The following is a 14,111-nucleotide window of genomic DNA, read 5'->3' as shown; positions in this document are numbered from 1 at the left end:
GGGTATTGAAGTTCCCAATTACTACTGTATTTGAGTCTATTTCTCCCTTTAGATCCCTTAACATTTATTTTAAATAGCCAGGTGCCCTGCAATTAGGTGCATATGTGTTTATAATAGTTACATCTTCCTGTTGAATTGATTCCTTAATCATTACATAGTGCCCTTCTTTGTCTCTTTTAACGGTTTTTGTATTAAAGTCTATTTTGTCTGATATTAGGATGGCTACATCAGCTCTTTTTTTTGTTTCTGTTAGCATGGAATATCTTTTTCTATCCTTTCATTTTGTCTGCATGCATCTTTGTTGGTCAGACATGTTTCCTGAAGGCAGCAAATAGATGGGTTTTGTTTTTAATCCATTCAGCTAGTATGTGTCTTTTAACTGGAGAGTTGACACCATTTACATTCAAAGTGACTAATGATAGATAATGATTTTGCCATGCCATTTTTCCATAAATATTCCTATTTTTTTACTTTGGATTTCCTTTGTACTTTTACTGGGTGATTTTCTTCCTTTATCTTCTTTCGTAGTGATGACCATGTTTCTGTGTTTCTGTGTGTAGCACATCCTTAAGCATCTTTTGCAAGGCTAGATGGGTGGGATACATTCTTTTAATTTGTGTTTGTTATGGAAGGTCTTTATTTCACATTCATTCATAAATGAGAGCTTTGTGGGGTACAGTTCTGGGTTGACAGTGTTCTTCTTCTAAGACTTGGAATATATCTCACCATTCTCTCCTAGCCTATAGGGTTTCTGATCAGAAGACTGCTATGAGTCTAATTGAAGATATTCCAAAAGTAATTTGGTGTTTCTCTTGTACACATTTTAGAATATTTTCTTTATGTTTTACTGTGGAAGGATTAATTACAATGCATTGTGGCAAAGATCTTTTCTTTTTTTTTAAGATTTATTTATTGGGGATGGCACTGTGGCACAGTGGGTTAATCCTCTGCCTGTGGCGCCAGCATCCCATATGGGTGCCAGTTCTAGTCCTGGCTGCTCCTATTCCCATCTATCTACTATGGCCTGAGAAAGCAGTAGAAAATGACCCAAGTCCTTGGGCCCCTGCACCCATGGGGGAGACCCAGAGGAAGCACCTGGCTCCTGGCTTCAGATCGGTGTAGCTCCGGCTATTGTGGCCATAGGGGAGTGAACCAGTGGATGGAAGACCTTTCTCCTTGTCTCTCCCTCTCACTGTCTGTAACTCTATCTCCCAAATAAATAAAGTATTAAAAAAAAACAAAAAAATTTATTTATTTGAAAATCAGAGTTACACAGAGAGAAGGAGAGGTAGAGGCAGAGAGAGAGAGAGAGGTCTTCCATGCACTGGTTCACTCCCCAACTGGCCACAACAGCTAGAGCTTGCCGATCTGAAGCCAGGAGCTTCCTCTGGGTCTCCTGCATGGGTGCAGGGTCCCAAGAGCTTGGGCTATATTCTACTGCTCTCCCAGGCCACAGCAGAGAGCTGGATTGGAAGTGGAACAGCCAGGACTCCAACCAGAGCCCATATGGGATGCTGGTACTTCAGGCGGCAGCTTTACCTGCTACAACACAGTACTGGTCCTGTGAAAATCTTTTCTGGTCATGTCTATTAGGAGTTCTGTGTGCTTTCTATACTTGAATGTCCCTTTCTTACTCCAATTTAGGAAGTTTTCTGTTATTATTTCACTACAAAGGCCTTCTAATCCTTTCCCTCTTTCCATGCCTTCAGGAACTCCTAGAACCCGTATGTTGGGTCATTTGATAGTATCCTGTAGATTCTCAACAGTGTTTTTCAGTTTTTCTAATTCCTCTTCTTGTTTTTTTCTGACTGTATCATTTCTTGCAATTTGTCATCTAAGTCAGATATTCTTTCTTATGCTTCACTGGTTCTGTTTTAAGGCTTTCCAGTGCATTTTTTATTTGCTTTATTGAATTCTTGATTTTCAAGATTTCATTTTGCTTTCTCTTTAAGATCTCAATTTTGTGGGAGAAATTTTCTTTCATGTCATGTCACATACAGATTTCATTAGTTTGTGCATTTGCTTCTGATTACTTTTATGTAACATTATGGTCAATTTTTTGAATTTCATTTCTTGAATTTCTTCAGACTCTTCATCTTCACGATCTAATATTGAAGTGTTGTATTTTTCTTGGGGGGGGTGTCATGTTGTGTTCTTTTTATTGTTTCTTGAATTGGTGCATTTATTATTCAGCATTTGTGGAGATGCTCATAAGTTTCTGCAAATTGTTTCTTAAGGAAATAACTTTTGAATTAAATCACCAAGTGTCTGACCCATGAAAATCATATAACATACTACAATTGTCCATGAATTTTCAGCAAATGTTAAATCATTAGTAACTGAAAGAGCAAGAAAGAATGGAGAATACTGGTTCTGGTTTAAACTTCTCCAGCCCTTCTCTCTCCTTGGGTTTAAATGAGTCGTTGACCTACTCTTATGCACCTCGTGGAGTATCAGTAAGCACAGGATTTACCTTGCCTGAGCTCTTTCATGCCTGATTTGGGACTTGTGGAGTAGAAGCAGGGAGGGCAGATGAGAGAAGGACTGAAGTGCTGGAAGGAAAAAACTCACAGAAGAGTCACTTACCAGGACCCATCATTCCCTTCACATTACCATCTCCCACATGAATGGATCTGGAATCCTGGGCTGCAGAAGAAGAAAAGTTTCCACTCAGTGTTCATTTCACTAACATAGGCTAAGCACCTTCTATGAGCCCAGCACTGGGGACAGACACACAGATTTTACTGTTTTGTCGGGGAGACAGAGCAGTAACGTAAATAAATAAAATCACAGTATAATGTGGCAAGTGCTATTTTTCTCATGTGTAAAAAAGAAATCACAGTGCTACTTACCTCAGGGGATTACTGTTAAGAATTAAGCCAGTGCCAGTGCCGTGGCTTAACAGGCTAATCCTCTGCCTTGTGGAGCCGGCACACCGGGTTCTAGTCCCGGTTGGGGCGCCGGATTCTATCCCGGTTGCCCCTCTTCCAGGCCAGCTCTCTGCTATGGCCCGGGAAGGCAGTGGAGGATGGCCCAAGTCCTTGGGCCCTACACCTGCATGGGAGATCAGGAGAAGCACCTGGCTCCTGGCTTCGGATCAGTGCAATGCGCCGGCTGCAGTGTGCCGGCCACAGCGGCCATTGGAGGGTGAACCAATGGCAAAAAGGAAGACCTTTCTCTCTGTCTCTCTCTCTCTCACTATCCACTATCCACTCTGCCTGTCAAAAAATAAATTAAAAAAAAAAAAGAATTAAGCCAGTTAATATATGGAACTGCTTAAAGTAGTACCTGACATGTTATAGGTGCTGGATTATTGTTTGACTGTGATGGAGGTGGAAGTGGTGCTGGTGGTAATAATGAGAAGAGAAAGATGCTGTTAAAATGGAAGCCAGACTCCTTCACTCCTCTGCTTAGCCTCAGTGACTTTCCAGTTCCGTGGAAAAACTGGTCTTCATAATGATCATGTAGCCCTAGAATGTCTGTCCCACTCCCCCTCTCTTTCCTTTTAACCACACCTTCTGTTGTCTCCTTTTTCACTCTCTCTTAGCCCCATTAGTCTTCTTTCTATTCTTTGAATCTAGCAGTTATGTCTCCATCAGGACCTACTAGAAATTCTTTCCACTAGGAAATCCCACTATGACTTCCCCTTAGTATCCATAAGCCACCTTTCTTACATCCTACAGGTTTTACTTGGCACCCTATTTAAAAATATAACCCTCTTAACTTATTTTCTTCTTCTTCTTTTAAAGATTTATTTATTTATTTGAGAGGCAGAGTTACAGACAGAGAGACGGAGTGACAGACAGAGGTCTCCCATCTGCTGGTTCACTCCCCAAATGGCCACAAGGGTTGGGGCTGGGCCTATCCGAAGCCAGGAGCCAGCAGCTTCTTCCAGGTCTCCCATGTGCATGCAGGGGCCTGTGCACCTGGGTCACATTCCGCCGCTTTCCCAGGAACATTAGCAAGGAGCTGAATGGGAAGTGGAGCAGCCAGGAATCAAGCCAGTGCCCACAAGGGATGCTGGAATTGCAGGTAGTGGCTTAACTACTGTGCCAAAATGCCAGCCCCTACTTATTTTATTCTTAACTTATTCATATCTAACATAATACATATATACATATTTTACTTATCTTGTTCATTGACTGCTTCTGTCAGAAAAAAAGGCTCTCTAAGGCAAGAACTTTTATTGTTTTGTTCATTTCTATACCCTACCACTGAAAACAGTACCTGGGATGGATGGATGGATGGAGAGATGGATGGATGGAGAGATGGATGGTTGGATGGACATATGGATGGGCAGAGGAATATTGGCGGCTTTGAGACTCTGTTAGAGGGGCATCTGGCCTGGATTTAATGGGCTGGAGGAAGGATTACACATGAAGAAAGCTGGTGTCAGGGTATTTTCTAGTACATTCTGATTTAAAATGTGGCCCACAGGCCAGCGCCGTAGCTCACTTGGCTAATCCTCCGCCTGCGGTGCCGGCACCCCGGGTTCTAGTCCCGGTTGGGGCACTGGGTACTAGTCCCGGTTGCTCCTCTTCCAGTCCAGCTCTCTGCTGTGGCCAGGGAAGGCAGTGGAGGATGGCCCAAGTGCTTGGGTCCCTGCACCCGCATGTGAGACCAGGAGGAAGTACCCGGCTCCTGGCTTCAGATTGGCGCAGCGTGCACAGCCACAGTGTGCCAGCCATAGCGGCCACTTGGGGGGTGAACCAACGGAAGGAAGACCTTTCTCTCTGTCTCTCTCTTACTGTTTATAACTCTCTCTCTGTGTCTCTCTCTCTCACTGTCTAACTCTGCCTGTCAAAAAATTAAAAAAAAAAAAAAAGTGTCCCACAAGCAGCAGCATTGACATCACATGGGAGATTGTTAGAAATGCAAAATCTTGGGTTCTACCCAGACCTGCTCAACCAGAATCTGATTTTGATAATAGCTTCTCAGCCTCACATTAAAGTGTGCCCACTAAAGCCCTGGTCTAGAGGACTTGCAGGGTTTGTGAGAGTTAGCCTGGAAAGTGAAGGGGAGATAGAGAGAGACAAGGAGAGGAAAGAGCAGGTGTTAAAGGTCAGAGGAGAGAGAATACAGAGTGCATGCAGGGCCTAAGAGAATATCAGGATGCTTGAATATAGGAATAAAAATAGAAGGCAACAAAAACTAAATCTTAGGAGAAAATCAAAGGTTAGTTAAGGCATGGCCTAGTAAACTTCACTCTGAGGCAATTAGGAACCGAAATGAAAATCCAAGGAGTAGCTAGAAAGCAGGACTAACAAGAAAGCAGCACAGTGCTAGCCAAATGAAGAGAAAGTTTCAAAAAGGCAGATATCAAGGGGGTCAAAAACTATCAATAAAAAAGATCAGAAAATAGTTTCAATGGAATGTTAAAGACAGAAGCCAATATTGAAAAAATTGAAGGGCTGGTGCTCTGGTGTAGAGGGTAAAGCTGCCACCTGCAGTGCCAGCATCGCATATGGGCACTCGTTTTGAGTCCCAGTTGCTCCACTTTTAATCCAGTTCTTTTCTATGGCTTGGGAAGGCAGTAGAAGATGGTCCAAGTCCTTGGGCCCCTGTACTCACATGGGAGACCTGGAAGAGACTCCTGGCTCCTGGTTTCAGATCGACTTAGTTCCAGCCAATGCAGCCATCTGGAGAGTGAACCAGTGGATACAAGATTCTCTCTCTCTCTCTCTCTCTCTCTCTCTCTTTCTCTCTCTCTCCCTACCTCTCTGCTCTCTGTAGCTCTGCCTTTCAAATAAATAAATAAATCTTTAAAAAAGGGAAAAGATTGAAAAATGGGAATTAAGAAAGGGAAGCTAGAAAGTAGAACATATCTTTGAAAAAGAACAGCTTTTGATTGTCTTGAGCAAGAATAGGTCAGGGGTGGGAGGCAAACTTTATTAAAAATTTTTTTTCTTGAAAATGTCTTGGATGGAGGAGGTAACCCAAAGGAAAAGCATGCTTAGTCCTGTAATATGACATTTTCAAACTTGTCAGTTGCACAGTTATAAGGCATATAAATGAAGCTTTTGCATTACAGGGCTCACATTAGGGGGCTGCTTTCTCAAAGGGAGGATTAGCCATTTGTGGTCAGCAGCCTCTGAGATGACCCCCAATTATCCTCACCTCTTGGCATTTATGTCTTTATGTAAGCCCCTCCCTTGGGTGGGGGCTGAATTGAGTGCTTAGCTTCCAATGAATGGAATATGGAGAAAGGATTGAATGCCACTTCCAAGATTAGGTCATTAAAAGATTGTGGCAGAAAAAACAGCTGAAGATTTTAAGAAGCTATTACAGAAACTGCTGTATTGTTCTACTTTGTATGTTAGTTACACGTGTGTACATATTGTATGTCTACATGGAAAATTTATTTATTAAGGGCTCTGTTTTAATTGGCTTATAGATAAAAGATTTCTCAAATTTAAACTGCTAAATTAATCAAATATATGTTTTTTGGGTTCATGTGACCTAAATATTTGTACCAGATGTTTTAAATTTGTTGGTAGAAAGAAACTAAAAATGCTTAAGTCATTGACATGTTTGTACTTGGGTTTGCTGGTCAAACAAGTTACACTTGTGTTGGATGTTTAAGTGATGTTTCCAAATACATGTATTCTTGTCCTGAAACTTATAGAAGGCATTGCCCTTTGGGTCAATGTTTTCATAAGTTGTATTTAACAGTTAAAATTGCTTGCTAAGTTTTCATTTGATATTAAGTTACTGACAGTAAGCGATCTGGGAAGTCTGACTTGTTCCCTCATTTCTCTATTCTCTTCAAGAAGGGAAAATGATTCTATTCTGAAGGACTCTCCATTGAGATGTATGGTTAGATCTATAAACCTTATAAAAGGAGTGGCTGGGGTTGGCTCTGTGGCATAGCAGGTAAAGGCACTGCCTGCAGTGCCAGCATCCCATGTGGGTGTTAGTTCAAGTCCTGGCTGCTCTATTTCCAAACCATGTCTCTGCTATGGCCTGGGAAAGCAGCAGAAGATGGCCCAAGTCCTTGGGTCTCTGCACCTGCGTGGGAGACTAGAAGAGACTCCTGTCTCCTGGCTTCGGACCAGTGTAGCTCTGGCCGTTGCAGCCATCTGGGGAGTGAACCAGTGGCTAGAAGACCTACCCTCCCTTCCCCCTCTCTCTCTGCCTCAGCCTCTGCCTATCTGTAACTCTGCCTTTCAGATAAATAAATATTTTTTTAAAGCGATGGCTGACATTTTTCTGTAATAACAGCATAGCCAAAATGAGAGCTTAAATTATGATTTCAGAGCTAGATTTACTTTGCCATGGGCACAATAAACAGGCAAAACCTCCCTTTTCAAATCAAATGAAGGGAGAAAAAGCTTTAATAATGAGTTCAAATTTTATAGATAAGATGGTCATCATGTTTGATGTTAAAGTGAACCCATAGCTTTCCTCATGGGCATTGTCTACAACACAGAAAAACCACTATCAGAATAAGCCTATGATTGTAGATTCCTAGCTTAGGCTGGCAAAGATTAGGAATGGGACTGAGCACCCCCTTGACTTGTATCCTCTTACAGGTCTCCTCTGGTCTGTTTAACAGAAACCAGGAGGAAGAAGAAGCTAGGCAGCAGAAGCAATGAAAAGATAGGAAGCAGGCCAATTAATGGCTGCTTTACACAGTGATCTGCCATCAAGGAGAACCAACAGGCCAGTCCACTGCAAATGGCATTGGTTTTCGATATGGAAAGCCAGGGCTTCGGTAGAAGCCAGCTATGAAGAGCCCTGGCAGCTCTGCAAGCCAAGAGTTGGGTCACTGGAAATGGAACTGCCCTGGAGCCAAAAGACTCCCAGTTCAGAACCACATACCATGTTGGCTCTTAGCTGAAAAGCCCTTCACTCAGCCCAGCTTCCAAAGAAACTACCGCTGTTGAGGGGATGGCCAAGTAGGGTCAGTAACATGGCAGTAAGAACTGTAAATTTCCTTTTAGAGATGTCACCTATCTTCTACTCAGGCCAGCTCTCCTCCCAGGCCAGCTCAGTAATGGATGTCAACAGGGTGCCTTCCCTAGGAGGCTCCCACCTCCCCTATGATGTCTCTTCTGGTACCACATGTGAAGAGAGAGAGAGAGGTCTGAGTCTCATACCTGATCAGGCCTGACAGCCCGCCTGACTGTTACCAGGCCCGTTCTGTTGGTATCTATTTGCCTCTCAATGGGAAAACTTGCTCATGGTTTAGACAGCACCTTTCTTAGGTTCTCTAATAATGATTCTGTCTTTTGTTTTAGATCCTGTAAGTTTAATCTGCTTGTTAGATTCATTTTCTCCAGACTGGATACAGCGAAATCCTAGATGGCCATGCACATGAAAGGTTGGATGGAAGCAGTTTCTGCAAGCTGGCATTGCATCTCCTCAAAAAGCCACCTCCTGCTGAGACACCACCACCTGCTGCAACCCTGTCTTAATTGCCATTCCCAATGGCACCCCTTTTCAGCATGAAGCAACCAGAGCAGTCATCACCCAGTTCCCCCAACAGAAGTTAGGGTCCATTCTTCTGGGGGTGGAATGTGAGGAGTCAGATGGTTAAAAGGGAGTCAGAGTGGTCCCAGTGGAAATTAAGGGTGCAAAGTCTTTAGCAAGGTCAAAAGTGCCTGCCTGCCCACTCCTGGAAAGCTTCCTATCTTATCATGAGAATAGCAAGGAGTGATTCCTTCTGAGCTCCCAGTTTATTATAAAGTAAATTAGGTATCCCACCCTTCCAATGGCTCTTTTTGTTTTGTCTTGAGCAAGCCAGACAGGATAAAAGATTGCAAATCAGATCTTTTGTCGGGTTTTGTCCCAGCCTTGTAACTGAATGTCAAGTTTTTTTCTTCCCCAAAGTTGTGCTTAAAAACCCCGGTACCACTGACACCTTCCAGTTTTTCCATCTCTTGGAGCCCCCTCCATGCTACTCTGGCTGGAGGTCTTTGACTCTAATAAATCTTGCTTTAAAATTAAAAAAAAAAAAAAAAGACTGCGGCTTCTGTCTTGAGCATTCTGTTAGATCACTTGCTCTAGCAGAAACCAGCTGCCTGTGTTCACATGAGATGACAGCAATGGCTCACACCATTATGGCAACCTCGTGGGAGGCCTTGAGCCAAAGGCAGCCGGCTAAGCTACGCACAGATTCCTGACACAGAGAAAATGTGAGATAACAAACGTTTGCTATTTTAAACTACTGAATTTGAGGGTAATAGATAACAGTGGAGCCATTTTATCATTAAGAGTGGGCAAGCCAATTTCTGAAAGTCTGAATTTTTAATCCTGAGGGGTTTTTTTATTATTTGACAGGTAGAGTTATAGACAGTGAGAGAGACAGAGAGAAAGGTCTTCCCTCCATTCATTTACTCCCCAAATGGCCGCCACGGCCAGTGCCATGCCGATCTGAAGCCAGGAGCCAGGGACACGCTGGCCGTGGGACTCACCTAACTGCACACCCCCTGACCAAATGCCACCTGGTCTCCCATGCGAGTGCAGGGGCCCAAGCACTTGGAACATCCTCCACTGCCCTCCCGGGCCACAGCAGAGAGCTGGCCTGGAAGAGGGGCAACCGGGACAGAATCTGGCGCCCCGACCGGAACTAGAACCCTGTGTGCCAGCACCGCAGGTGGAGGATTAGCCAAGTGAGCCACAGCGCCGGCCTGTGGGCCACATTTTAAATCAGAATGTACTAGAAAATACCCTGACACCAGCTTTCTAAAAGTGTAACAGCTGCCACCAATTGTATCTAAAATATCTTATTATGGCACATTATCCCCAAATTTCTGAAGCAACTCAGTAGAATAAACTATGACCACATCTATATGGCAGGAAAGGACGGAGGAATTACCACCAAACAGCTAATTTAAAGCTATGTGGGGGCCGGCACTGCGGCATAGTAGGTTAACGCCCTGACCTGAAGTGCCGGCATCCCATATGGGCGCTGGTTCTAGTCCCGGTTGCTCCTCTTCCAATCCAGCTCTCTGCTATGGCCTGGGAAAGCAGTAGAGGATCGCCCAAGTCCTTGGGCCCCTGCACCCACGTGGGAGACCCAGAAGAAGCTCCTGGCTTCTGGCTTCAGATCAGTGCAGCTCTGGCCATTGTGGCCAACTGGGGAGTGAACCATCGGATGGAAGACCTCTCTCTCTCTCTGCCTCTCCTCTCTCTGTGTAACTCTGACTTCCAAATAAATAAATAAATCTTTAATAAAAAAACCATATGGACACTGGAATTATCTGGATCAGCTGTTTTCAATGGATTCAACAAATCCTGTGATTATTCTTTTCCCTGGGGTCTAAAGATACAGAAATTTGCTTTACAAATACAACTTTTCATTTTATATCTGTGAACATGTTTATATGTCATTGACCTGGCCTTCACCTGACTTTTACTTTCCAAGTTCATCCTGTACTCTCCCCAAGCAAGGACCACCTTTTGACAAGTACACATTGCTCTCCATGTCATACAGAAAGTAGAGCCATGCACTGGATCTGCTCCCCAGATGAATCAAGTTTTCCCAGGCTGTGCCTGTCAGTCTCCAAAATAACTACTCAATGGGTAAAAAAATTAAAAATAAAATTTAGAAAAGCAAATCTTTACTTTGAAGCATACCCATTAAAAGTAATTTGATTTAAGTTTTTAGATTCAGTAACTCAGAGCATACCTATTATCTTTGAATGTATAAACCAAATTGCTCCATTCCCAATAAAAAAGAAAATCACCTACCCCGTTTTTGAGGAATTCACACTTGGTTGAAAAATTATTGAGCCTATCTTTTTAGTACTTTCTACATAAGACCAAAGAGGAAGAAGAAAGGTCATCTATACAATGATAATATCTCCTTCCTTTTTTTTTTTTTTTTTTTGACAGGCAGAGTGGACAGTGAGAGAGAGAGACAGAGAGAGAGAAAGGTCTTCCTTTGCCATTGGTTCACCCTCCAATGGCCGCTGTGGCCGGCGCACCACGCTGATCTGAAACCAGAAGCCAGGTGCTTCTCCTGCAGGGGGCCATCCTCCACTGCACTCCCTGGCCACAGCAGAGAGCTGGCCTGGAAGAGGGGCAACTGGGACAGAATCCGGTGCCCGGACTGGGACTAGAACCCGGTGTGCCGGTGCCGCAAGGTGGAGGATTAGCCTGTTGAGCCACAGCACCGGCCTGCCTTCCCTTTTTCTGTGTAGAGGTGCTTTGTTGAGTCTACAAAGACATAGCGAACGTTTTTAGCTTCTTTTTCATGAGTTCAATATAACTCAACAACTAAGATTCCTAGAAAAGCCAGTTTTCTCAGTACTCTTGAACGCCATTTCCTAATCTTTATCCTAACAGGATTAGGGATGTGTCTGGTTGCTGTTTCAGCCCAAAAGACAGCACCAGATCTGGTTTTCAGAGAAAGATAGGTACTGAGTTACATCACCAATAACATGATTTATTAGAATGAATATTTTAAAAAATATTCTCACTTATGGGATGTATAATATTGATTGTGCAACAAATTGCTTTTATTTTTTATTTATTTATTTTTTTGACAGGCAGAGTGGACAGTGAGAGAGAGAGACAGAGAGAAAGGTCTTCCTTTTTGCAGTTGGTTCACCCCCCAATGGCCGCCGTGGTTGGCGCGCTGTGGCTGGCGTGCTGCAGCCGGCGCACCGCGCTGATCCAAAGCCAGGAGCCAGGTGCTTCTCCTGGTCTCCCATGGGGTGCAGGGCCCAAGCGCTTGGGCCATCCTCCACTGCACTCCCTGGCCACAGCAGAGAGCTGGCCTGGAAGAGGGGCAACCGGGACAGAATCCGGCGCCCCGACTGGGACTAGAACCTGGTGTGCTGGCGCCGCAAGGCGGAGGATTAGCCTAGTGAGCCGTGGCGCCGGCCACAAATTGCTTTTAATTCAACTGAAACTTAGAAGAACTCAGATTGTATTTGCTTAAAGAGAAAATCATTAAAATTCAGAACCTGCTCATGTTCTCTTAGAACCTCTGAATCCTTGTAAATTCAATAACAGAAGGGAAAAAAATGGCAACACACCATTTTCCTTTAGTAAAGACAGAGGACTTGTTACGTAAGCCTGAGGAATCATGAAAACATACATGGTTAGATCAATATGATTTTGTGAATGGTACCTTTTTCATAGGCCTGAGAAGGCAAAAGGTTGGTAAAATCTTCACTTGGAAGGACAGGCTCTGGGATGTTGATGGAACGGAAAGGACTTCCCTGTGCTTGTGCGGGTCCAGCTTGTGGGCTATGTTCTTCTTTCTGAGTTTTCCTAGGGAAGATAAATGTAGACAAGACTATTTAGATTCTTAGTACATAATAGGGAAGGTGGTGATTCAGTTCAGAACAACTCAGGAAAATGTCTGAAATACATAAATTGCTGTTTTTTTTGTTTTTTGTTTTTTGTTTTTTTTTTAAATTTTTGACAGGCAGAGTGGACAGTGAGAGAGAGAGAGACAGAGAGAAGGTCTTCCTTTGCCTTGGTTCACCCTCCAATGGCCGCCGCAGTTGGTGCGCTGCGACTTGCGCACCGCGCTGATCCGATGGCAGGAGCCAGGTGCTTCTCCTGGTCTCCCATGCGGGTGCAGGGCCCAAGCACTTGGGCCATCCTCCACTGCACTCCCTGGCCACAGCAGAGAGCTGGCCTGGAAGAGGGGCAACCGGGACAGGATCGGTGCCCCGACCGGGACTAGAACCCGGTGTGCCGGTGCTGCAGGCGGAGGATTAGCCTAGTGAGCCGTGGCGCCGGCTACAAATTGCTGTTTTTGTAAGTAAAAAATGATCCAATAACAGAAATTCATATTGTTCAACTTAATTCATCAGCTGGAGTAAAAAACTTCAAGTATCTACAAATCCTTTTCTAATTATAGTATCTACATTTTTATTTTTCTGTTATTGACATCTCTACCATCAGGATCTTTAGTAGTGATAATGTGCTTGGGATGACTTACTTAACAAAAGCACCTCAAGGTACTAGGAGACAGACAGAAGGTCTTCAACTGAAAACAACCGCTCATTCTCCAGGATCACACTAATATTTCCATATTTCTATTTTATAATATTAAAAGATATAATAATAAAGATTATATTTGTTCAGTAGAGAAATTTAACTTGATTATATTTGATTGAGACATGGTTTAACAAATTTATTTTCATTATGGAAGTAAAATAATAGCATTAAAAAAGTTTTAGAAAACTTATAAGAAAATCATTGGTGAACCCACTATCTTAACACAATAAACATTTTAAAATAGATATCTTTCAAGTTGCTATTCAAGTTATTCCAGTTGTCTATATGAGTTTTTACAGTTGTAACCCAAGTATACATGCCATTTTATATCATTTTTGTTTCACATTATATTTTATTAAATGCATTTTTCTATGTAATAGTTACCATCCATTTTTTATGTCAACCAACTTCTGTGGCTCTATAACCTCCATTATGTGCTGGTTCATGGAGCACCATAGCTAGCTAGCTGCATAAATATATAGTGGAGAAATCTGTTCTTGGTATCTCCATACAAACCATTTCTATGGTTTTACCTTGGGTAAATATTTAAAATTTTTATTTACTTGAGAGGGAGAGAGAAATAGGGGCAGTTAGAGTTCCTGCCCTATGGTTCCCTCCTCAAATGCCCATGACAACCAGAGAAAGGCCAGAGCTGAAGCCAGGAGCTGGAAACTTGATTCGGGGGTGGCAGGTACCCAGCTACTTGAGACATCATCTGCTGTTCCAGGTTTGCATGAGTAAGAGTTGGCACCAGTAAGAAGCTGGTGTCAGGAAGTGGAGCGGGGCTTTGAACCCGGCACTCTGACTTGGGACACAGACCACTCAACTGGTGTCTTAAATTCTAAGCCAAATGCTTAACCTTGTTAAATTTTTTGAGGTACTCACTTAGCTTTAACTTTTCGAGATTCTCTCCGTTTCTCCTGCTGAAGCTGTTCAATTTTCTGCTGCATTTCTTCTTGTTTGGAAGTGATGGCCTGGATCATTGACATGGCATTGCTCAGCTCTTCCTAAAAATATAAGTTGCTAACTTTTAAACTAGCACATGGGGTAAAACTATGTAACACAATATCTAATACAATATAAGCTTTTTTTCTTTTAATTTTTGACAGGTAGAGTAGACAGTGAGAGAGAGAGACAGAGAGAAAGGT

General features: G+C 43.2%; 1 protein-coding gene across 2 annotated transcripts in view; it reads right to left on the bottom strand.

Annotated features, from left to right (window-relative positions):
* Positions 1–14,111, bottom strand: part of ARHGEF33 (Rho guanine nucleotide exchange factor 33) — a 65,003-nt gene that overhangs the window by 40,854 nt on the left and 10,038 nt on the right. For both annotated transcript variants that reach the window (XM_062210182.1, XM_062210183.1), the window contains exons 4-6: positions 13,849–13,970; positions 12,083–12,225; positions 2,587–2,646 (exon numbers count right to left, since the gene is read on the bottom strand). In XM_062210182.1, the coding sequence (XP_062066166.1) occupies positions 2,587–2,646; positions 12,083–12,225; positions 13,849–13,970 (325 nt within the window). The remainder of the gene's footprint in view (positions 1–2,586; positions 2,647–12,082; positions 12,226–13,848; positions 13,971–14,111) is intronic.

Source organism: Lepus europaeus, chromosome 13, assembly GCF_033115175.1.
Source record: "Lepus europaeus isolate LE1 chromosome 13, mLepTim1.pri, whole genome shotgun sequence".
NCBI lineage: Eukaryota > Metazoa > Chordata > Mammalia > Lagomorpha > Leporidae > Lepus > Lepus europaeus.
The sequence above is the reverse complement of the archived record's forward strand: the minus strand, read 5'-3'. Positions and strand labels throughout refer to the sequence as shown.